Below are 25,738 nucleotides of genomic sequence, written 5' to 3' on the forward strand. Positions count from 1 at the left end.
GTATTGGGAATCTGCATGAAACTGAAACAATAGGGGGAGAGTTTAAGATGTAAAGTTACATGCAACTGCATTGTTTCCACCACTCTTAGAGCATGCCAAGTATACTGTATGTAGGGTCAACAGGAATACAAATGTTTGTCTTTTTTATCATCTGTGCTTTGTTTCATTCTCAGTTGTAAATCGTTCCAATTTGGTACTTTGCCTTCAAATTTGTAAATATGCATCAGCAATTTAAGGTCATGTTTTTGTTTCAATGCAACTGGTTACCTCTTTCAGTGAAAAAAATTATCACACTGATGCCAATAAAATGAGCAATGTTGTGTGCGCATGCACAGATCTTGTGGCAGGATCAGGATTGAACACTGTGGGTGCCCATGGGTGCAGAGGGCAGCTGGGTGAGGGCAGTTTAATTCTTAACCAAACATGTAAAGAACATGTTAAAAAATATATGTTAGTTTTTCTGTGGTGTGTACCATTGTTAATCTTTTTAAACAAAAATGTTCCTCACCATCTAAACGGTCTAATTCATCATTATCTCTTCATCATACTGCCTGAAAATCATCTATTAGGATTAACATTAATGCCTTATTAGTCTTATTAACCTGCAAATTAAATAATGGCATTTAATTATTTAAGAAGCATTACTCAGGCAGAAATGTTGGATGCACTTTTGAATTTGCTACTAATGAAAAATGAAATTAATGAAATATTCATGGGGTTCATTTGTAACCTTCGTTTGGTTCTTGGTGACTTCAGCTGAACTGCTTGTGGCTTTGGTCTGCTTTGCTAATATAGGCGTCTGGGACATTTTGTAATTATATATTATTTATAGAGTAGCAAACTGAAAAGTCTTTTTTATACGAGTCTGATCTGCATATGTAACAAACCCAGATGAGTAAGATAACATTATATTTCCAAATGGGAACTGAACGTTACGGATCAGCTTTTGGTAGCTACTCGCGAAATATTTCCAACAATGAACCCTTTGTCGTCTATGAGGTTTAAGTGACATATAAGGGGTTAAATGAAGATGAATTATAATTGCAGCAGTGATCTTACCACATCCTGAGTGCACCTCAAAAGAACATTAGCCAACTTAGTTTTGCATTCAGAATCTTAAACAGCCAACCCTACCCTGGAAAGAAGGCTCTAGGTATTTAGACTGCAGCCATAACCACATTTTGGTAGGTGGTCCTGGCATTAAACGCACAGCAATCAAACGTTTTGCGGTGACAAAATCATAAAACCAGATGTTGTAGGACTGGACTGACACATGAACAGCAGTCGTCTCGAACTTTGCATAAACACCATTGCATAAATAAAAATATGTAAACTAGTCACTTAGCTCTTTGTTAGAACAGAGCAGTTAGTGTTGGAAGCTAAATTTAAAGGGTTTGATCAACCCCTGTCTTTATATTAATAAAAAAGAAATTTGGAATGAATCCGTACAAATATCAACATAAAAGTCTTTGAGGTATCTGGGACCCAAAAGGTTAATTGTATACACGGCTAAGACTGGAAAAGTCACAGTTAATGTTTAGAAACCCACACATATTGTATGGACAAGAAAGCATATAGCTGAAATGTAGATGCGCACAGGGCAGTCCTAGGACCTTAAAATGCACCCAGAGGAATAATAACCAGAAATTTCATAGAAACAATTCAAAGGGTCTTAGTAACAGAACAACTTATTGTACAAATCAACAATTATAAACAGCAGAAACATTAGGTTTTGGTAACCCCAATATTCTAAGTTCTTTCCCTAATCAATTAGTACATTGAGTACTCAAGACAGACCACTAAACTGAAATAGTGTCTAATATATAAGGAACACATTTATTATGAGCTGCATTTAGGAGGCTCTGAAGTCATTGAGATTCCTATCACCCATCAGGTAATTAAGGGCCTTTATAACCAAGAGTGCACTCAGGCTCCCTTTGCTGGAGTATTGCACTTCCTGGCTCAATACTATGAGTTTGCTTGATCTATGTTTACAGGTTTTATATCTTTATCTTTTCAGCAGACATGCCTGCTTCTGCGAGAAGCTGCTTATAGGCATTTGTATCACTTGACAATTAAGTATTCCTGACAAAAAAAGAGGAAAGTAACACAGAGAAGCAGAAATCCCCCTAGAGATTACAGGTGAAATACAGAGATTGCAGATATAGTAATAGTTCTGCAGAAGTAATTATGTGGCTGGTATTTATATATTTGTTTGTATAGGGAAGGTAGGTAACATGGACAAGGATTCCCCAGCCTATTGTGTTGGACATGGCAGTCACACACTCTAATAGATAACAGGGGAGTCACTTTCTGTGTAATCTTGGCACATGCACACTCAAAATGGTTGTATTTTATAAGTCATCATCAAAGATCCCTACTGCATTCTCCTAAAATTTCTATGTAAAGGCTAAAAGAATATCACAGCTGGAATTCGTTCCATTCAGCGCATGATCATTTCAACAATAGGCCACAAGAGGGAGCTGTTGTCCCCAACTATATACAATATAGATAATGATTACATTACATTGTTTTTTAAAGCGCCAGCAGATTCCGCAGCGCTGTTACAGTCAGTAGAACAATTTAGAAACTTTTGAAAAGGAGAACAGGGCCCTGATCTTGCGAGCTTACAATCTAGTCTGTGGTTGAGGGGGAAGTGAGACAATAGAGGACTGCTCGGATGGGGATGAATTGATCTGGTTCTGATGCTGTGTTGAAGCTGTTGATTGTTCAGATGGCTTGATTATGATGATGGTTAACCAGGCCCAACCCTGCTTAGCTTCTGAGATCAGACGAGATCGGACGCATTCAGGGTGGTATGGCCAATCATTTTATAGGATGAGTTGTGTAACAAGTCACAAAACAGTAAATGAAACATGTATGGATATAACAAAACATGTTTAATCCTGCAACAAGTGAGTTAGGTACCAAAAGTAAGAGTGTTGTATATATATATATATATATACTGTTATCACAGGCAGAGCAAAAATCTAATTATTTTATAATCCAGCAGCTGATGGCTTAAGTCAGGTTACATAAATTACATGTTACATTGGCTTCAACTGTGCCCATCTTGAATTTTTCTAACACTTTGGTAAAAAAATATTTTACCCATTTCCCAGTAACTTGAATAGTTAAATACTATAAAGTATTTGTCCAGTGGTCATTCAATAGCATTTATGGGATTGTGTTATGATCATGTGACATTTTTGGCTTCCATTGATAGCTTTTTAAATACCATTGCCCAGTCTACAGAAATTGGTGGTCATACAATAGCCACAAAACAGAAAGAAAAGGTGCTGTGCAAAATTTACAAAAGGCACCACAATATGTGTAGGAAATTAAACAATAAGTGGACTCTTCAGTAGGGTCCTCTGTTGAAAAGCGCATGGAGCCCATTCTGGGGAATGGAGCTTCTTCCTTGTACCGGTATAACAGAAGAGGACCGGAGGAGAGATGGTTAAAATAAGTTACAACTTTAATATAAATAAAAAAAGTAGTATCTTACATAGGAAAATACTTTAAAGCTCCCGTGGAGGGGACCGGAATTGAGCCGTGCTGTAGCAGTGACAGCTAGATCCTCACAGAATTCCTTTGTGTCCACTTCCTCAATAGGCGTATTCAGCACAACGCATTTCACCAATCGGCTTCCTCGGGTGGTCATACAATAGCCACGCCTGCTAGATGCCACCGTCAAAACCAAAACTCTGCCCTGACTTATCCTGCTCTCTGTACACCAGCTGTACACCACCATACACCAGTACACTAACACACTCACTCTAACACCCAACACGGACGCACACCAAGGTATTACAATCATATTTCTCTTTATCTTTGCAGCACTCCAATGCTATTCTTTTTTAGCAATTTGAGCTACAGTAGCTCTTCTGTTGGATTTGACTACACGGGCCAGCCTTCACCCCCCACATGCATCCTGGCCCTGTGGCCAGTTCACCACTTTTCCTTCTTTGGACAACTTTTGATAGGCACTGACCACTGCAGACTGGGAACCCCCCACAAGAGCTACAGTTTTTTCAGATGCTCTGACCCAATTCAGCCCTTGCCAAAGTCACTCAGATCCTTACACTTGTCCATTTTCCTGCTTCTAACTTTGAGGACGAAATGTTCACTTACTGCCTAATACATCCCACCCACTGACAGGTGCCATGATAACAAGATTATCAGTGTTATTCACTTTACCTGTCAGTGGTCATAATGTTATGGCTGATGTTATGACATGTCACGTCCTGTTTACCCATTGTACAGCGCTGCACAATATGATGGTGCTATATAAAACAATAAATAATAAGGTTTGCAGAAGTTTGTCTATATGTTTTTCCAGATTTGACCTGTTTGGTGGGCCAGACCAGAGCTTTGGATCCATGTCTTTTCTGTCTTTGTATTAGACACTAGCAGTAAGATTAGTAATAATTTTCTGAAGAAAACTAAAATATGTCCAGCTTCATTTGAGCCGATTTGCACATTTTTATTTCTGCACAATTTTAGGTTAATTTCAGAAAGATGAAGTTTAAAAAGCTGTTAAAAGAAAGTTCCAGTTTCTAACCATGAATATTTTTTAATGCACACTGGAGCCAAATACTAACAAAGAAACATATAATTTGGCATTTGTCCTATTCTAGTTTGGCCATATTCTATTGCTGTAAACCTTATTTGATCTTTGGTCTTGTGTTTCAATATTCATGACAAATTCCACATCTCTTACCCTTTATTAAATTCCTTTATTCCTATTGCATTAGGGGGAACTTGACAGTATACAGAATTGACAATAACATGAACACATGATAACAAAGTTGTACAGAAGGAGAATAGAGTCCTGCTCTTGGAGGCTAACACTCGATTAGGATGCATGCATATATTTGAGTATTGTTAAATGTATTTTCTTAATATTTATATAGACCATTTGCAGATTTATTAGTGATGTTACAATGGCAAAGAAGTTGATGAAGCAGACAAGCTAAAATGTTTCTGTAAATGTTTTCTTTAAATAGATTGGTTTGGGAAAATGTAAAAACAGTGTTTTGCTAACTCCCTTTTTTGAGAATATAAGCCATTTGCAAAGGCCCCTCGTTACATACTTGCCCCTAACATCCTGAGGGTTAGCCATAGGAGAAAAATAAATCATAAATTATACATACAAGACCAATAAATGATACATTCTATAATTTGTACAATATGACAACAAATGCCAATTGTGTCTGGTTTGGGGATAATTTTTTCCACTGCCTTTATAGCAGAATAAAATATTACAACTTCATAGAATTAAAAAATTGCTGATACATTACCAGGGCAAAAGAGGCAACTGGTTAGAGACCAACATTTGCTACCTTTGGACACGGAAACTGTCACAGAAAGACCAAGTGGGGGAAAAAGACAATACTTGGAATCTTGAAGCACTGAAACCCTTGTAATCCATTTTCAGTCTAAAAAAGAATTTACAAATATTAATGCGTTTCATGGAGGACATGTAAAATTTAGCAGGCTGCAGATTGTACGGATGGAATCTGAACAAGTTGGGTACCCTGAAAATCCGAAATACAACTAAGCTCTCCAACAGTACATTCTGTGATAGGACTTTAGCCATATAAACATACTATTTTCCATGTTTTGTCTGCCCATTTTTGCTTTTTTTTTTACATCTAGACATGTTTCATCCTCTAATGGGAGGAGAAAATATTTTTTTTTTTGAGTTTACCGTTTATATATATTTTTTTGAGTGGTGTACAAATTTGTATGCATTACTGGGATGGTTCATTGTAAAACACATTGCGGTCTGAGTTTCAGACAAAATTAAACTAAAAAAGAGCTAAAAAAGAAAAAGGGTGTTACAAAGGCACCACACCATATTTGAAAAGATAGACTGCCATCATTCTCTGCTATATAAATAAAATATAATAATACGAGGACATAGCAGAATCTAGAAGGATCTTGTGCAAAATGCTGTGTATGGTATTTCAGGTGGGTTTGATCATTTGCCAGGTAGAGAAACACTACTAAAGGCATTGCACCTTGTTGAAATTGTGCACTGATAGACACATTGTTTGCTGTTCTAGGGTGGAAACCTCCAACTCAATTGTCTTTACACATTTATTAGGGGACAACGGAGAGGAAATTCCTGTCCAAACATAGTATATTGAATGGAGATACCGTCTTGAGACATGAGTCTTTTTTAAGATTCATATTGACATTTCATTTGAAGGCTGGTGTATTTCTGGTTTACTTGTATTCAGTCATGGTCTGCAGTGCTCTACATGCAGGTTCCATGAGAGGTCACCATCCTTTCCTTAATATATGTCGCCCCTTATATGCATCCACAGAAGCACATTGTCATCTGTGTAGCAAGGAAAGAGCCCATGTGGGGTGCTATTTGGTCAACCATTTTAGCAACCTTAGTAATTGGATAGCTTGGTGGGCTCCAAAGCCAGACCTGTCCACCACATACACAGGTCCTTGTGAGGAAAAGGTATTTTCACATAAAGCATCCCCTTGCTGATAAACAGGGGCACGTAAGAGGTTTGGCCGGCACTGGGTGCCCCAGCTGTGAAAATGTGGCTGTTGCACCTACTGCCCATGTCTAAAGAAATGATTGATACCATTGGCAGAAAAGACATTTCTGTTAATTACTTAGTCGATTACATTCCATTTCAGGTTTCTTTATAATCTATATGTAATTGAATTACACGTGTTACCAAGAAACGTTCCATGTTCAGTCTCCTAGTTATGGCTGAGCCTGATACAGAAAACACAAAAGGCATTAGACAATGTTGCATGTAGATTGCCTGGAAAGCTCCCTCTTCATGAGATGATAATGCTCAGTATTGTGGAGGTTAATAAGGACTAAATTATTGTGATTAGATATAATACAACTGCTAGTATGTTTTTTGTGCAGAAACTCTTACTGAGAAAATCATTTTCTGAAGTCTTAATCTGCAGTATTTTTAGTTGCAGTTCACTCTGGCGAGCTATTGTCTTGCAGGGTACCATTAAGATTTGATACGTTCCCCGAGCTGGCACGTGATTTCTAAACCTTTATGTAGCTGCTTTCCGAATGAATAGACACCCGCAGGAAGAGATAGTGTCCACTAACTAAAAAATGCCTTGCAGTTCCGTTTCCAGACTATATATATAATGATAAAACACCATACGGCCCCAGGCAGTCTCTTCTCTGCATCCTGAACACTGTCAGTCAATGGGCTTTGATGCTTTATGTTTGTGTGATCATATGCGTATATAAATATAAGTACATCTTACAAGAAGGAGGGCATAGGAGCAATGCAATCCTTGAATGGGCCCTGACAACTGATCTCATATGTCCCTACCCGCTAAGGAGTGGTAGATAGACCTTTTTTTTTTTTTTTTTTTTAATAGTTTGTATTTTATTCTTTTATCAAGTTACATAATAATACTAGAGGGCCCTGCATGAGCTGGGGGCCAGTGCCCCTCTAAAAAGGTTTTTCAGACTTTTTAACCAGCTTAGTGGGCAGAGGGTAGTCAAGAGTGAGCAGTGTCTCCTAAGGTGTTTTTACTTATGTTAACCGCCCCCCCCCCCCCCGCATTCCACCGGAAATGTAATATGAGGTTAGGTGGGAGTTTGGTTAATAGGGGGTCACAGGGATCACCTTTGTGTATTTCAATTATGGCAAAAATACACCACACACTGTTACCTATAGGGCCACCTTTAGGAAGGGGCAAATGGGCTCCCCTGCTGCTTAACACTCTCCCTCATGCTCACGGCCTCTCTAAGTCTGAAGGTGGAGTGTTGGGGTACAATGTCATATGTAAGAACGTTGCTTCTCTCAGACCAAAACAGGCAGGAGCCCCAAAATTCCTGAAGGTAACCAGCAACACACTTTGTGGCAGACATTTGACTAAAAGCCTCAATCATTTTCCTGTGACAGGCTCCAATTGGCCATTGGGCACACCAAGCAAATGCATGGTCGGCTGGTACGTCCCTGGTACGGCAGCGGCATGCATGTCTTTATCATCTTCTGACCGCAAAGCGTCAGGACCGATCTAAATCCCCAATCCGTTCCTAGTTATATAAACCAGTATCCAGGTACGGACTGTTTATCGCGACTCCATCAATATTACATTATTATAAAATCTGTCCGTGTGTACGCATATTCAAGTATTTTTACATAGACTTATCTTATCCGCGTTCAAAGTTTCCAGGCTGATCTATTTCTTAAGCCACCCAACACATTCTTTTGAACAGATGATTCTAATAGACGTTCCAATGGAAATGCAGCGCTTTTTGTTCTGTGGAAATAAGAAAACAGGAAGCCAATGGGCTTCTCCTGAATCCAGAATTATTTGGAGACAGCTCTCTGCCCTAATGTCTCTGCAAGTGTTCGGTTACAGTGGATGAAGCTTTTTCCTTCGGCTGCATCCAAGCTCTTTAGTTCTGATCAGATGATCAGGGCAGCAGGAACTGATTGGAGAGCCGCCTGGCTGCAGCTGTAATGTAGGCTGCTCTCGGGGACAAGGAACCACTGTTTTACAAACATAGCATCAACACAGAAGTTATTTTGTGGGTTTCAGGATGCAGATATGGGCTGTGCTGCCAGCATTGTTCTGCTTCAAGCCTTTCGCTCTGTGGTACAGAGGAGCTGTCCCCATATTTGCACCAGACGGCAAGAGGATTTGTCACATGAAATTGTGCTACAGGATGATGTGGATGTTATAAGCAGACCAAGAACTCTGATCATAATGGTACGGTATGCCTTAGCAGTCCATGGCAGGGGAGAAGGGATTAGATGCTACAGGGGCTCTCATCATTTATGAATAGTAGGATGCACACAGACGTAATCTGATTATGCAGAATTCTGACACATCCACAAATGTTGTGTTGTTGTCTTTTTAAGTCCTTTAACTAATGCTGTCGGTACCTTATGTAATAGCATTTTGTGTTGTTATCTTCCTACCGCAGCTACGGAGGGCTTTGCTCCACCGAGATCATCTATTATTAAGGGGTTACAAGTTTTTTTTTTATTCTGCAGCTTCTAAATAATCGAATTTGCGGTGATTACATAGAAACGAAAATAAACATTGGGATTTGTGATACAATTGGGTACAGAAGTACACAACGTATTATGGCTGCTGTGGATGCAACATGGTGTCACGCAGCATAGTTTTTCTGGATCCTGTGATGTTCTAAGCTATTTTGTATGATTTTGGGATAAAAGTAATCTCTGCTGCTTTTTGTGAAGTGAATGCGGGTGATCACTGCATGATTTAACTGTCTGCATCCCACAGGCCCTGTTCTAATGCATCCATTTAACTATTAAGGCATTTCGAAGTGATTTTTGTTAATGTGTGATACATTAGCATAGGGCCTTTTAAAAGGAACAGCGACACCAGTGCTAATATTTGTGTTAGATGTAACAGTACAGGTCGTGGATAAATATTCATGAGTCTTTTGACTCCTAACACTGCTGACGGAAATAAAATAAAAATAAACCAGTTAATATCAAATGAGAAAAACAAGTCTTGAATATTCTAAATTCTTTAATCAGAATGCCACATCGTGCAGGTTGGTTGAGATTGCTTCATTTGCACCCGGATGAAATTGCACCTTCTTATATACTGCTTCATACCTTTTATGTTGTGATGATAGGACCTTGCCGATGTTTTTTTTCAAAATGGTTTTAAAATTACTAGATCAGCAGTGCACAGAGAATTTACAAATAATGTAAATCAGCTTGATTCATTGTCTGTTTTTAATTTACACCAGTCATTCGATACTGTACTGTCTGTCCGCAGACACCCCAAACTCCGTGTGCCATACAACATGCCAACATGCATGTGTTTTTGATGCTGAAAGTATTGATGTGTAAAATGTGAGATGTACAGTATGTATGTATGTATATATATATATATAAATAAACACAGAGTGTGTTGTATTCCCGTAACAGCAGTGTCTGTGAATAGACTGTAGTAGATGCGTAGGTGCACATTGTATCACAGTGAGAAATTGCAGAATACACAGTAAGTCAGGAGAGGGCTCATAGTCTCTGAGCAGAAGAAAGCCAATGACAAGTCTTTCTATATATATTATGACATGTGTTATTTGCTAGTGCTAGTGTGTGGGCTTGCGTTGTTTGTTAGTATTTTCCTTGGAATAAGGGTTTGATCAGAGGCACAGATCTCTTATTTTTACTGCTGCCTTGCGGATCTATATTGTCTGTAGCTGACTGTATGATATCATGTCCCTGAACCTTCAGTTTTGGCTACACAGAAGGAGACACACTGGGGCCCTAAAGACGTCTTGGAGAAAGCCTTCTGCTCTTTAATTAAATACCACATTGGAACATGTTGAGTTCTGATCAATATATATCTAAAAGAGTACTTTGGGTAAACATCATACCCAACTATGTTCCCCCTTCCATCCCCTATGCCTTTTTATGATGGGGGTTTAAATACACAGAGACCCTTTGGGGAGGCATGGAGCTCACTCATGCTTCCCCCTTCATGCTGCTTGAAGCCTTATGGGGGGCTCCCCCCAAAAAAAAAAATCTATTTTTTAACAATAATCCCTGCCCACCAAAAAACTGTTGCAAAAGAAATTGTTGCTAGATAGAAGCAGATTTTAAAATACATAACCTTTTACTTCAGTTATGCAATGGAACCTGGCCTCAAGAAGTACATTGAACTATATAGAAACTGACAACAGGACATTTTTCCTGATTAAACATTAATCATTAATCATTAACATTAATCAGTCTGCCCTCTCGTCTTATATTTAGGATAGCTTAATGCCTATCCCAAGCATGTTTAAATTCCCTTACTGTATTAGCCTCTACCACTTCTACTGGGAGGCTGTTCCATTTATCTACCCCCCTCTCAGGAAAGTAAAACTTCCTTACATTAGATCTAATCCCCTAACCCTCTGGTTTTAGAGATTTTCTTCTTGTTCTAATATTTGTCTGAAATTAACCTCACTCCATTTATAAATATACAGTAAGTATCTCTATCACATCTCTTCCCTCTCTTGTCTCCTCGAAACGATACATTTAGATCCCTTAGTCTTTCCTGATAATTTTTATCTTTCATCATTTTAGTCGCCCTCCTTTGAACTCTCCAATATGTTCCCTCTTCCTGCTACAAATGCCTCTAGCTACGCAACTTTAGTACAGCCCACACAAGTTTCTGGAGCTGGCATCCATTCATATTACTTAAAATCCCAAATATCCATCTACTTTAAATCACAAATAGTTCACATATAAACAATGATATGTTGTTGTTACTTTATTACATTTACAGAAAAAAGTATTTGTAGATATTTCATGAATTATTAAGATTAATATGATTTTTTGTCATTATTTCCATTATAGTCTCTAGGTCATGTAAACATCTATGATTTCGCTGTAAATCCATTAATGTTGCGTTTACATTGATAACCAATATTACAGACGCACAGAATATAGACAACTGGTCTGCCCTTTGACTGCTTGCTTCTAACCTCAGTATTTGATTACGACTGTACTCATATTTTAATACAGTGTTTGATAATAGAAATGTTATGCTCTCAGCCCTATTCATCATTCAGGCTTTACTCTTATTTTTTTCCAATCTAAAAAGTGCATTTCTGTATTTATTTGCCGCTTACATTTCTGCGTCATCTGGATGTCATCCCTGAAATTAAGACACAAGCCAATGCAGTGGTTAGCATCTGATGAACTTAGTATGGCAACTCTGTGTTAAGGGTTTTTGCTGTTGTTCTAGAATTACAAATGGAAGACAAAGCTAAGCATAATTTATTCAAATATCTGTGGAATTGTATTCCTGTTCTTGCTCTTAAACTGATATACGCAGAAAAAATATTTCATGCTTACATACCTCACTGTTTGTATATACACAAAGGCCACTATGCCACACAAATTATAGTCTTGGATCTTTTACCTATTGTGAAATGTTGCACATACCTAGGCCACAAGCTGATCATGTGTAAAATGGTATGGAATAATACAGTTATAGATTTTAGTACCAGATTTTTTTTCCTTACCATTTTACTAGGAAAATAAAAGGTGGAGGACCCTAAACCTACTTTGTAACACAAAGGAGTCTGACAAGTGTAAGCATGTACTGTTAAACAGTCACTGCTTGAAAACAGTCTATGCCAAAGTATAGCAGATCCTTCACACATCAGAAGGTTCTTTTTCCCCTTATTTTAGCTTATTTTAACCAACTTTAAGAGGGACAGTCCACCGTTGGAATCCAAATCACTCTTTTCTCCTTGGATCTCATTAATTTCTAGAAGCTCATAATATTTGGTGGGTAGAAACAAAATCGGTGTGTATAAAAGCAACAGAAAATGACATTTTAATAATATTTATTGGGCAACTTAATCCAACTTGATATTAGGAAAATTATTTTTCCAGTTTGGATTTTTTTTGCTTTATTCATTCATATTATTATAGATTATATACTTTACTTGCTGCAGGATGATTACAGATGAAGCAGTGAAATGTGTTGATGTAATTAAAATTAATGTCTTTCCATGAACAAAATTAATTATACACCTAGAGAAATCAAGGGATGGGGAAGTGGCTGTTTTAATTAAAATAGTTATTTTTCCTATTTACCTGTCTAATCATGTAAACTCTGCTTATTTGCCAGGGACATGCACTTTAGCAAGTTAAGATATTATTTCTGAGCACCTTAATTTTCATCTTAAGTCTATCATCAAGCCTCTTTTTGGAATACAAATTGATCCTAGTCTTTAAAAATAGGTCCAGGGATTTTAAACACATAACCCCATGGGTCAGGTTATGAACTGCCCTTCCCATGCCATCTGAAATATATAAACATGAACTGAGGGCAATATGATGGCGGTTGCAGTGACGTCCTCTCCCCCTACCGAAGGATCGGTGAGATGACGTCACCGCAAGCGCTGCCATATTGCCTTAAGGATTAAGTGCAGATGTTTCCCTTAGCTTTAATTATAACAATTGTTATAATTAGTTTCCACGCCTCACAATTTTAAAATAGACAGGTCATTTAATCAAAAGCCATGCATTTTTCATCTACGTAAAAGTTATATTTTCAGAGGCTCCCCATGCTGTTGTACTCAAGGTTTAGGCCAACAACTCACCCACAAATTACTTCAGATTAAACTTTTCAAAGCCCTTAATAGCACATACGGTATATTGGGTTGTGTAAATTCACGCAGGTTAAAATCTCTATGGACTAATTAGATTTGAAGACTTTTTGCAGAAAGTAGTAAGACGTAGTCAAATATTCTACCAGCATTTATCTGAACTATTTTTACCTGTACAGGCCATCATATGCCCTTTACACTTAAGTATTTGCAAAGCACTTTACTAAGCATTCTTCATTTCCAGGAATGCTTGGCACACCGGAGTGTAAAGTGAAGTAAGGACTGGCAATTGAGCATGTTTGTGATGATCTGTATGTTTCAGAATTTTAATTGGACGGCAGATGCAAACCATTCACCATATTTAGTGTGCCCCTTGTGTCCTTGTGTGTCCTTGATTTTATCTTAGATTTAGGATAGCATTATGCATGTCCAATGCATGTTTAAATTCCTTTTGATTGGAGGATCTCCCACCCTCTTAGTAAAGTAAAACTTCCTTATGGTACATCTGATCCTCTGGCCCTCTAGTTTTAGATTATATACTCTTTTTCTAACATTTCTCATCATTTGAAATAAACTTCACTTCCCTTAAATTCTTTTAAGTATTTAAATGTTTCTATGACATCTACATTCTATCTTCTTTCATCCAAGACACATTTATATATACACATATAGACACATTTTGTCTAGTTTACCTGTATTCATTGCTGTCACATTTGAGTCTGCTCCCTTTACTTGATAAATGGGTTGCAGTCTGCTGAAAAAAAAACCTTCAGTTTTCAAGTAGTTTTCTAAGAAAGTCATATATTTTCTCAAACTGAAAGTTTTTATAAAAAAAAGGGTTTGATACTTCCTTTTTTTCCCATACAGACTTGATGGCAGAATACCCAGCAGAATATGCCAAAATGTGTATTCTTTTTATTTGAGCTCTGTACTTTGCACTAGGGAAAGTATATTGTCAACCTAACTGGTCTCATCACCTAAAACTGAATGTGTCGAAGCTGCTGCTTAGGCCCCACTTTACGCACTGGCCCTTGCAGGAAAGCAGCATAGAATGTTGTCCACAGATATGGTGCCCCCTGTGGTGTAGGGAGAGCAGGGTAGCACAGGTTTTGACGAATTCGTTTGGATCTAGGAGCCAGCCAAAAGTGTAGGAGACAGATTTTATTAAAATTATAACTAACATACACTGACACTTATGCGCAATCATGCTAACGCCATACACTAAAACACACACTATATGCTGACACACACTCACACAGTAACACAACACCATACGCTCATACACATTAACACCACATTCAAACACTATATCAAACACTATACATGCACTGACTCTAGCACAATACATTCACTCACACAGTAACTCTGGCAATATACATACACACACGCTGACTCTAATATAGCACAGACACACACATACATACATACATACATACATACACACACTAACCCCTCACCTCTTCCTCTTAATTCTTCAGACCCCCCTCCACTGCGTGCAAGCTCTCTGCCACTGTCTTTTTTGGTCATGTAAATGCAATGTCCTTATTATATATCGTATTTAAACCCAACACATAACTGTAATCACATTCTTAGCTGACAGTGACCATACGGATGCATGGAATGCATATGCTACCTCTCCCAGGTGCCAGGAAATGATTTCTAGTCACTAAGGCGAACTGGCGCCTAGGATTTGTGGAGCCCAGGGGTAAAATGTGCCCTTTCAGCACAGATCTCTCTTCTCCTCCTGCCTGCGAGTAGTTTGCCTCAGCATTGACCCGTTGATTTCTGCCCTGGGTACGGGCAACCTGCTAGCACCAGGTCAAGAGAAATCTGGTGGACGGTTCTCTGTGCTGTCTGATGCACCATAAAACAGCAGGACCACTAGTCTTGTTGGAGCAGGGGCCTGGGTATGGCTGCACCATGTACAACCCCAGTATGTACGCCAGTCAGATTTATTCTTTTTTGCAATGTGTGCCAGTAGAACATTAATACAGGTATAGGGATGAATTTTATAGATTGAATGTAAAAAGCCTACTCGTGGTTCTTAACCTGCACCAAAGCAAAGTAAATGGTTTCCCATTCTATATTAGCAGAAAGGAGTCAGGTGTTTTGTTTAGTAATTACACCACATGTTTCCTTTATGTCTAATAATTACATTTAGACATGTTTCTGACATTTGTTACTAACAGTAATTGTCTGTCTTTAGATAATATAATTATCATTAGTGAAGACTGGTAGATTACATCTGCTTCCATGTATGTTCTTTGGAGGTCACCCTTCATTTGACATTCTTTAGGCTCACTTTATGGACTCTTTGCACGACAGTCAGAAACAATTATAAAACCGTAAATGTTAACCGATTATTATTCATAATTTATTACTAATATACTTATACCTTCCAAACATTCTGAGCTAGCAGAATCATCATGGCACTAATTACTAAAGTAGGAGTTGTCAGGAGAGTTTGCAGTTGTAGTTTCCGTTCTCTGAAATCACTATGCATTACCTAGGGCTGTCCCTGGCATTTTTTCTGCAAGAAGGGTTGAGCTGGCCCTGCATAATGCATAGTTCAATTTTCAAGAACACTTACAGATCAAACTATGCTTTTTTTACAGGTCCATCCAAACTATTCTTGGAACACACTGTAACTGAGGTTGTGCCTTTATAATATATAGCAAAGAGTCAACTCACTCTTTAGTGAATAAGCCCCAGGGGGCCCAGAGGCTTTTGATTCGCAAAAAGAGTCTATCCCTCCTTAAGAAGCACACTTTGGGAGGTATGCTGTGTGCTCATGATAGTACTTGGTGTGAAATGTAAAACACTTGTGGTTTGTAGTTTTATGACAGAGCGGATACAGTGGGTTTTAGTAATGCACAAAGCTAGGAGAGTCTGCAACAACAGGAGACTCGGAGCTTCATATACACAGAACATGTATGTCATTAAACTGACACATTTCATTAACAACTTGTAATGTTCCATCTAATTACTCTGAGCTTCACAATCGTAATAGAACTTTATAACTAATGAAAAAATACTCTGTGTGGGAAACTCCTTGTAAGACTTGTAAGCTAATTGGTTTTGGGACCCTTAAATGGCCAGTATTCTAGGGTAAAATGAAGTCTCACACATATTGTGTCCAGTATGGGCCAGTTTGTTAATAAACAATTAATAAACAAAAGTACACAACATTTTGGCATTCCTTGTTGTAAATGCTACTTTCTATGTTCTTGTCAGTCTGTATGATAGGGATATTTTTGTATTGTGTTGCAAGCTGCAGAATGCATAGATTAGGGGGGTCTGAGCTCCAGGAAAATGGCAGTGACTGTGGAATGAGTAGGAGTCCGCTCTTGGCATGAGATGGACAGGCATCTGGCACAGGCTGATTAACATGTGCAGTTTGTTCTCTGCACATCTGGAGCCGACAAGCAGCATCAGCTGAGCTCCTGATGTCATTTACCCGGCACACATGCAACCTCATTTTAATACAGAGGGTGTTGGCTGTTTTTTTATTTATTTATTTAAATGTGGAGAAAAACCAATGAGTGTTTATGGCAATAAGACTTTTTATTCCAACTGGACACAGTTACATTCAGTATTTGCTGCCATTGAACCGTTGTTGTAGTTAATTCTAGGTATTGTTTCTATAAACACTATGAAAAGTTAAAATTAATGTTTTCTTATTCACTAAAAAAGTGAATCGAAATGAGAGCTGTAACTCATTTAATCACCAACCGTGACTTTTGCAAACTCACCAAAATATGTAATGGTATTGTTCAACCTGAATGTAACACTTTTCTAAGGTAATGTAACATAAGAAACATTGTTTCACAAAATGTTTTCTTATTCAATTAACATGCATATCATGGCCAGGAACACTTAATTGTCATGTGACATAAAAGCAGGCATTGACAGGCTGTTGTCATAGAAACCAAAAAGCATTGGTATTGTATTTATGTGGTTAAACATCCAGAAGAAAGATTACAATCTCAGATCTAAGGTGCTTTTGTTTAGCATTAAAGAGAATGCAATTAATGTGTTGTCTAACGCCTTCAAAGAGGATTTAATGTAGTTCCCTGTTACTGTCTTCATTTCAACAAAATCAGAATTACTCTCAAATCAATTAACTATTATGTGTGAGCGCTTCATCAGGGGGTTGAATTGCCATCCAAATGTGTACAAGAATAGTGATTATCTTAATTATACCTATGTGCTTAAGAATGTGCATGAAATTGAAATCCTAAAAGAGGATGTGAGCAATGCTGGTTTTTCTTCTTCCTCTCAGTAAGAGACTAAAGCATACTTCCCGTTCGAAAGTGTGCTTGATATCGTATGATTTACTTCAGTGTGACAGTACCTCAGGATCTGATCTAGGACTACCGAGATTTTATTTATGAGTTCAATAAGCTTGAGGGGGAAAGTTTTCAAGAGAGCACAATGCCCTGATTCATGGAAGAAAAGGAGGACCATTCGGAGGGTAAACCACGGAGAACTTCAGAGACTGAGCTGTGTAGGTGATGAAGCGTATTGATCTATACTTGTGAGTTTGTCTGGCACTTTAATGCATACGATAGCTGACTATCAACTTATGTCACACTTATATCACGCAATCAGCAGAATTTGTATACGTTTGGAGCTTTTCTACAACTCCCCAGCTCTTTGGCTTGCAGGAGATGTGTTCGACTGAGTGCTTTGCTTACTTATGAGTGTGCATGAGACTCAGTTAAAAGGGCGTTTCAGGAAGATAAGTAGCTGATATAATACATTCATTTGTTTTTTTGGAGTATATATATTAAAGTATTTACTAAGTACTTAAATATGCGTTCCTCGTTGGTGAGGATGTTCGAGGTATTGGACTGGCCTTTAAATAATATTGAAGAGCAAGTAGTAAAGAGGTTGGTTGGGTTCCAGTGGGGATTATGTTTACTTTTATAAGCGGATTGCAATGCCTGTGTTATATTTACACAAAGCCTGCGCTTGATAATCAGTGTGTTTGTTTTTTGAAACATTTATTGTAAAAGTAAGTGACAATTTTACCTTCCCAAAGCAACTTTAGCATATCACTACAAATACCTTCCCCTCTCCACTTCCACCCTTACTACTGCTGCCTGAACCAGCTGGCACCAGTTACTTCATGTGTAGGAATACTCATTTAGATCCTAAGAACAGGAAGTCAATATGGCTGCTCTCATGTAGCACATATGTATTATATTTAGTAAACAGAATAACATGGTAGTGTACCGGTGCTGTGTTTGCAGAGCCTTGATGTAGCACATGGCTTGGGCAGAATTTCATTACTATGCTTTTTGCTACTGTGCTTCATTAAATGTATTCTATCAATAATAGCAGCTCAGTATAGTTAGTTGGGTGTTTTCCCAGTCATCAGATTTGCAAATAAACACCTTTGTGCTTTTAGAAACTAGTCTGCAGTCCGAGTATGTAATCACTATGCAGGGGTGTGCAGGACGCACAGAGTGGGGTCACATAATGGGTGTTATACAAAACCAGATTAAGGAGCTTTGGGCCTTGAAGCAGTGACATAATTCCTCTGCGCCAGTGAGCTGTTGGAGAAGGTTTGTATGTGTGTAAGCGTATAGTGGTAGTAAAAGTGAATGTTACTGTATGGCGACATGTGATAGTATGGTGTTAGAGTGTTTTAAAATATGACATTAGCATGTGTGTGCATTATACTATATGGTGTTTGAGTGTATGTGTTAGTTTATGCGAGTGTGTGAGTATGTGGTGTGTGTGTATCTGAGTGTATAGTGTTAGCATGTATGCGTGCATGTTACTGTATGGTGTTAGAGTGTCAGAATTAACCCTAAGGTTAAGTGGGAGATTGTATGTCCACGAATATACAAGTGTATGGTGTAAAAGAGAGTGACTGTTAGAACCATGTGCGTGTGTTTTAGTTCGGATTAGCAAATAAAATCTGCACCCAGATGCCACTAACCCTAATACAATCTATTGCAACAGCTTTCATGAGTAAATTACGCTATTTCAGAAAGAAATGTACCTTGGGTTGAATCTTGTGCTTCAACCTTCAGTTGAGTGAAATTTAATGAGAACTTTCTCTGGCTTAGTTTTGCAAAATCAGTAGGCAGTGATTTGTGTATAACATTATGACCACTGACAGGTAAAGTGAATAACACTGATAATCTTGTTATCATGGTACCTGTCAGTGGGTGGAATATATTAGGGATCAAGTGAACATTTTGTCCTCAAGGTTTATTGTGTTAGAAGCAGGGAAAATGAGCAAGCGTAATGATCTGAGTGACTTTGACAAGGGCCAAATTAAGATGGCTAGACAACTAGGTCAGAGCATCTCCAAAACTGCAGCTCTTGTGGAGTGTTCCCGGTCTGAAGTGTCAGTACCTATCAAAAGTGGTCCAAGTAAGGTAAAGTGGTGAACCGGTGACATGGTCATGGGGTGCCAAGGCTCATTGATGCACGTGGGGACGAGGGCTGGGCCGTGTGGTTAAATCCAACAGTTGAGCTACTATAGCTCAAATTGCTGAAAAAGTTAATGCAAGTTCTGATAGAAAAGTATCAGAACACACAGGGCATCTCAGTTTGTTGTGTAGGGGCAGACCAGTCAGCGTGCCCATGCTGACCCTGTCTATTGCCGAAAGCGCCTACTATGGCCACGTAAGCATTGGAAGAAGGTGGGCCGGTCTGATGATTCACATTTTCTTTTACATCGCATGGATGGCCGGGTCCGTCGCTTACCTGGAGAACACATGGCACCAGGATGCATCAATAGAGGCCCCACCTCGCAACTTACAGGACTTAAAGCATCTGCTGCTAACGTCTTGGTGCAGGCACCACAGCAACCTTCAGAGGTCTAGCTGAGTCCATGCCTTGACAGGTCAAGGCTCTTTGGTGGCAAAAGGGGGACCTACACAATATTAGGCAAGTGGTCATAATGTTATGGCTGATAAGTGTATGTGTATATAATGGCTGGACTGGCGATGATGGAGTAGCCCTGGAATTTTAGATTTGATGAGATATGTGCACTCTATGGTTTTATGTAGTGTGTGGTCAGGCATATTCAGCCAGTGAAGCTGCAGACTGGGTAAGTATGAGACACCAATGGCCAGCGGCCCATCTAGATGACCAGTCACGGTGTGTAAAATCTTAACACAGGTGTCTAGGGGTCTTGAAATTATGATTGTAATCCATAGACTATGTCTCGATTTCATTTTCCAGGACACCTTAGGGTGCACATTTCCATGCCTAAAGTACATGGGATGAGACAATCTACGTAGGAACACCCTGTTATAACCTTTTCTATGGGTGTGCATTGTCCTATTCGGCATAGACTTAACACACGTCTAGCTGAAACTCCACACCCAAAGTTCTGCGCTTCGCAGTATTTCTATTACACATTTTTAGGAATCAACATCAAGAATTATAACGCAATATACATGTCAGCCAATATTTACAGTCTGGCAAATAACGCTTTTATTTCATTTGATAGATCAAAGCACGATGAGATACACATCAGCTTTTTGCATTTCACTTTCCTTTCCAGTGGAACACACCCAAATGTTTATTTTTACATGTTTGGCTTTAACATTAGTAATCCGTTTATAGAATCCAGAAAATGAAATGTCAACATAGACATTTATGTTACTGTTTTTCAATGATGATTAAGAGTTGTTCTTCTAAATATATAATAGCAATTATATGTACATATGTACAGCTGAAACCAATAGAATCTTGTACATCTCCTTCTAGATGGGAAATCCAAAAATATTCATATCATTTTTTTCCAAAAGCGTTTTAATGAAGGAAATCTGTGAGTTTCCATAAAAATTGCTTAAAAAAGTCCCTATGGGAGCACAATATTTATATTTTGTAGCCATAGTGGCATTCAGTGGTTTTAGGGGGTGTGCGAACATATGCAAAAAATCTGCTCTTCTGGTGTTTATCACCCATCTCCCAGATACACTGGAGTCTGATTATTCACTGGGGGCCAGGGAGTCCCCTGATCTTTGGCCCCCTAGGCACATGCCAACTTATTGCCATGACTAAATTTTATTGAAGTGAAAGGAAATTTGGTAAAGATGATACCTTTGGCTACCTGACGTATAATGGATTGCAAGATTTTGAGACTATATAGGCCTCTTCTTCAGGCATATAATACATTTGAAGCAGAAATGAATTTTATTGATGTGTCATCCTGTTTGAATAGCAAAATCCAGCCACAATGGGAAATCCATTAATGCTAATGTTTTCGGTGCTAGTGTGAGCATACCCACATATACCTTTTACTCATACCTGGGAACTTCTCGGCTCCGGCTACCCGGAGCCTTTCTTTTGCGGGATGCGGCCAGGACTGCCCACTGACGTCAGTGGGTGGTCCCGGTGACATCAGCGGGCGGTCCCGGGGAGTTCCCAGGTATGCTTATACTCCATGAGTAGACATAGCCTGGAGTAAGTGAACAAGCAACATTTCTCAGTTAAACAATGCTGAGGTTTCTCTAAAAAAGAAACAGGGAAACAAATTTACTTCCTGATCTGTGAAAAAAAAAGAGAAAAAAGGCATGACTACCCCTTTAAAATAGCCACATTATAACAGTACTAATGAAATGTAATATTTACAAAAGTGTGCTAAAATCATTAGAATAATTAGATCGAGCGACAATTCGGTCCTCAAGCCTTAAGTGGCCACCGGTTCATCTGTTGTTTCTGTATTGCTCGATCTATAACAGCTGGGGTTGTGTGTTAAACACGCGTTTGATCCATAAACAAATTCATGAATACGTGAATACAAATCTGATGAGTATCTGGCATTCTGTAACATTGCTGTCAAAATAAATCATCTTGCTGAAGGCACAAATTGCAATTATGATCAAACTCCTCTTCCTTTCCATTGTCTTTAAATAACGTAATTAAAAAGAGCAGCTAAACGCTAATTTTATTAATTTGAGTATTCTTTGTTAAAAAATCAACCACTCAATCCAAGATTCCCCTTTACCTCTCTAGTTAATTTTATGTGCCTTAAGTATCCCTAAATAGTTGTGCACATATTCCTCTCGCTCAGAAACTGGCAGCTTTTCCTCTTTGTTGGATTCTTGATAATAAGGTAGATTTTACAGAATGGAAATTTTAACCCTTTTGAATTGTGTTTGTTGAATCAAAATTCTAATGCGTAAAGGGACACCTTTTGTTTTAGTTGGTGTGGATAATGGCGTGTTTGTGGGACAGGCCTTTACTGAGGCTTTTTATGTGGCTTTGTGATCTATTGATAGCTTATTCGGTGGCAGGATGAGTCATTTAGAAAAAGAAGAACGTATTTTAAACACACTATTTAATTTTCAAACACATTTTCAGCACATTTAGTTATGTAGAGGCAGCAGATCTCAATGCTCTGTTTAAAATTGACAATAACTTTAACATATATTAAGGCATACTTCTACACGAGGAGAGATTGGCCCACTTGGGAGAAGTGGGGCAGTAGGACAACTCTGTGTTGAGATTTTTGGCAGGTGGGGATGGATCCTTTTTTTTTAAGGATACAAGTTGAGGGTATTAGGATGGTAAGTAATATGCTTCTATGAATAGTTGTTTTTTTACAGAGTTAGAGTAAGTAGGAGAGAGTGTGAAAGAACAGGATGGGGGATTCTATAGAACTGGTACAGTGTGGGTTAAATCCTGAAAAAACAAAAGGGATAGGTAATAGTGGCAGAGGAATGGAAAGAATGAAGAGTGTCGTTACGAGATTATTTGGATATGAGAGCAAAGATATACGTGGTTGCAGAGTTGTTAACATGGTCTGTTGGGTGGGTGGTACAATTGTGAAAATGTATCAAGTCACACATTATTGTGACATTTGAGGTTTTACGGGGTCTCGTTATACACCCTGTTAAGCTTATTTAAGTCAGAGTTGGAGCAGGGTGGCAGCGAGCATAGCATGCGCAGTGGCAAGTTGGAGATGTGTTGGGCCGAAGACTTCTCCTGGAGGCCAAAGAGCAGGGGGGATTTTCAGAGAGGGCAAATTCATGGGTAGTCTGCTAAATCCTTCTATGCATTTCTAAGAGGGAAAAGTTTTGATTTTAAGGTATCATGTGCATTAAAGTGACTTTGATGACTGGACTGTCCCTTTAAGGGACTATATTTGCGAGGTGTGACTATTAGCGCAGTTACTGTATTTTCATAATGCAATGCACACTTTGAACATGTGTAAATCCTATAAGTGCCAGAGCCGTACAACTGTTGTAGTCCAAGAACTGTTCGTGTAGCTATTAATCTTGTTTTGTATATTGTGTTTTATAGGCATTGTAAATATAACTCCAGAGCAGCTAATTTTGTTGGATTTTTATTTTGTTTACATATTCCAGAAAAGTACTTTGGCCATTTTCAGTACTGCTGTCAAGGAGACTGTTCATATTGCAGTCTCAGAAAGATATTGTTTTCTAACATTGAGCGGAAGCAGTGTAGTATTTTCCATCGTGCATTCACTTCACCTACGCATATGGCAAAAGCACATGGCTGGTGTTCAAATGGTTTAACAACTTTGTCATTAGGGAAATAATTTAAAAAGTGTGATGCACTGTATTAAATTGAATGCTCTTTAAAACCATGCAAGGGAAGAAAGCCAAAATGATCTTCAAATATTCACCATATGTGTGCAGCCTGCTTGTTCCAAAGAGTTCTGTTCACTCCATCTTTCTCCCCATCTTTCTTCCTCACTCGATTATATTACTATCTATACTGTATAATGTAGAGTCTATTGTGCGTCACCTATCAACAGAAATACGCAGGATACATCTGAACGTATTGAAAAAGCTGAAGAACATGGGAGCAGAGATGCAACCATAGATCTGTGGAGCCTGTTTATTGATGAAAAATATATTATGAAAAAAAAAATATATATATATTATGATCTACAGAAATCTGGTGTTAACATTACATAGATTCATCTCATCTTGGAAGCTTCTATAGAATGGAATTATTTGGGTACAGGTGTAAATAATCTCATGAACGGGGTTAGGTGGAAAACATTAGTAATGGCTTTATAAAAATAGTCTCGCCTCACCCTTATACATGTTAATAATGACCACTAAAATGTATATACACACCAGACCATATAGTGCTATCTTTATTTCTTGGCTAAGCTCATATTGAAACTAAAATGAGGAACCCATTATGGAACTGATCAGTTGGCATTGGTTAGGTTTACAATTTCGTTTTTAGTAGGTTTGAGAATTGTAGACGTCTGAGCAGCAGTGGTGTATTTTGGCTGGGGGCTTCCCAAGGCCTGACACAGGGCAGCTCCCTAGCTGCTCCCAACCACTTATCTCTACAGCCGCCTTCTTCTATATTGAGGGCTGCATATTATGTCATATCCCGGCATACTGCATTTTAAGGACATGCAGCTCGGCACAGTCTTCCATTGTGAATATGAATACCTGGAACTCTATGGGTTTTAGCTGGAGACTCTGCGGAAAGCACCTCTTCTCCGGATCACTGTGGAGAATCTCTAGGTCGCGGGAGCAGCATTTAGGAAGCCTCACTTCACATTCTAACATATTACAGTTTTCCGTGTCTGAGGCTAGCACATGAAATTAGCAGACCGCCTACTAATGTTGGTGCATCACCCACCTATGAGAGCAGGAACTCCCACTGATGTCACTAAACCATCATTGATATTAAATGTGTTACTTATTTTAACTATCTCTCCTCCGGTCCTCTTCTGTTATACCGGTACAAGGAAGAAGCTCCATCCCATTCCCCAGATGGGGCTCCATGGGCTTTCCAACAGAGGAACCTACTGAAAAGTACAAGAGTACAATTTACGTATTGTATATTTTCCTTGCATGTAAATATGGGCCGATCACAGGAAGGATCTCTGATCCCCCCCCCAACTGGCACATGGAGCAGTTGTGCACTATGGAGCCTGATTGCCCATTAGGGTGATCTGACTCTAGTTATTAGGCATAAAGGTGTGTATTAAATGTGAATCTTGAACTCATCACTAAATGTAACTGTTAATGCCCGTGTAGCCAAATGCTTTCACTGTCAGCTGTTTCAGTTTGATGCTGATTGATGGAGTCTACAAGTAATTATAAAGGTAATGATTGAAATGATCATGTGATAGCTGCAGATAATCAAATAGCTTGAGTTGTAGCGGCAGGGAATTTAATTTAATGCAAGAGGCCTGAGAACCAAGGGCTCATTTTTTACGGAACAGTTACTTGATGAAAGATAGGCACTTTTTTTTTTAATTCAGAAAATTGAACCCTGTTCACACAAAGTAAGTTTCCTTACAGCTTTAATGAAATAAACCTGAAATAAAATACTTAAACTGTACTTTTATATCGGTTCTTTAACATAATAATGAAAAAAAAACCACAGCTGGTTGGCCAGACTGCTTATTTATGGAGGCAGCCGATGTGAGACTGGGGAAGAACCAGTGAATTGGGGAACAGTGCGCTATTTATAAGATCCCTACAATAAAGGAACACCTGGTGTGAGTTACAGTCCCTATTAAAAGAACACTCTAGTCCCCAAAATTTTCATGCATGTCGGAGTGCATTTTGCATGGACAGTGCATTCTATTACATGCAGACTGGAGCATGAATTGTCCAGTTACTGGAGTCAGAAGGTGGGAATTCT

General features: G+C 38.6%; 1 protein-coding gene across 2 annotated transcripts in view; it reads left to right on the forward strand.

Moving 5' to 3' along the window:
• The first annotated feature begins 8,490 nt into the window (after nt 1-8,490).
• Nucleotides 8,491-25,738, forward strand: part of DOCK10 (dedicator of cytokinesis 10) — a 94,515-nt gene continuing 77,267 nt past the window's right edge. For both annotated transcript variants that reach the window (XM_053458886.1, XM_053458887.1), the window contains exon 1: nt 8,491-8,730. In XM_053458886.1, coding sequence (XP_053314861.1) covers nt 8,569-8,730 — 162 coding nt within the window. In that variant the 5' untranslated portion in view covers nt 8,491-8,568. The remainder of the gene's footprint in view (nt 8,731-25,738) is intronic.

The sequence above is a fragment of the Spea bombifrons genome, chromosome 3, assembly GCF_027358695.1.
Source record: "Spea bombifrons isolate aSpeBom1 chromosome 3, aSpeBom1.2.pri, whole genome shotgun sequence".
Classification (NCBI taxonomy): domain Eukaryota; kingdom Metazoa; phylum Chordata; class Amphibia; order Anura; family Pelobatidae; genus Spea; species Spea bombifrons.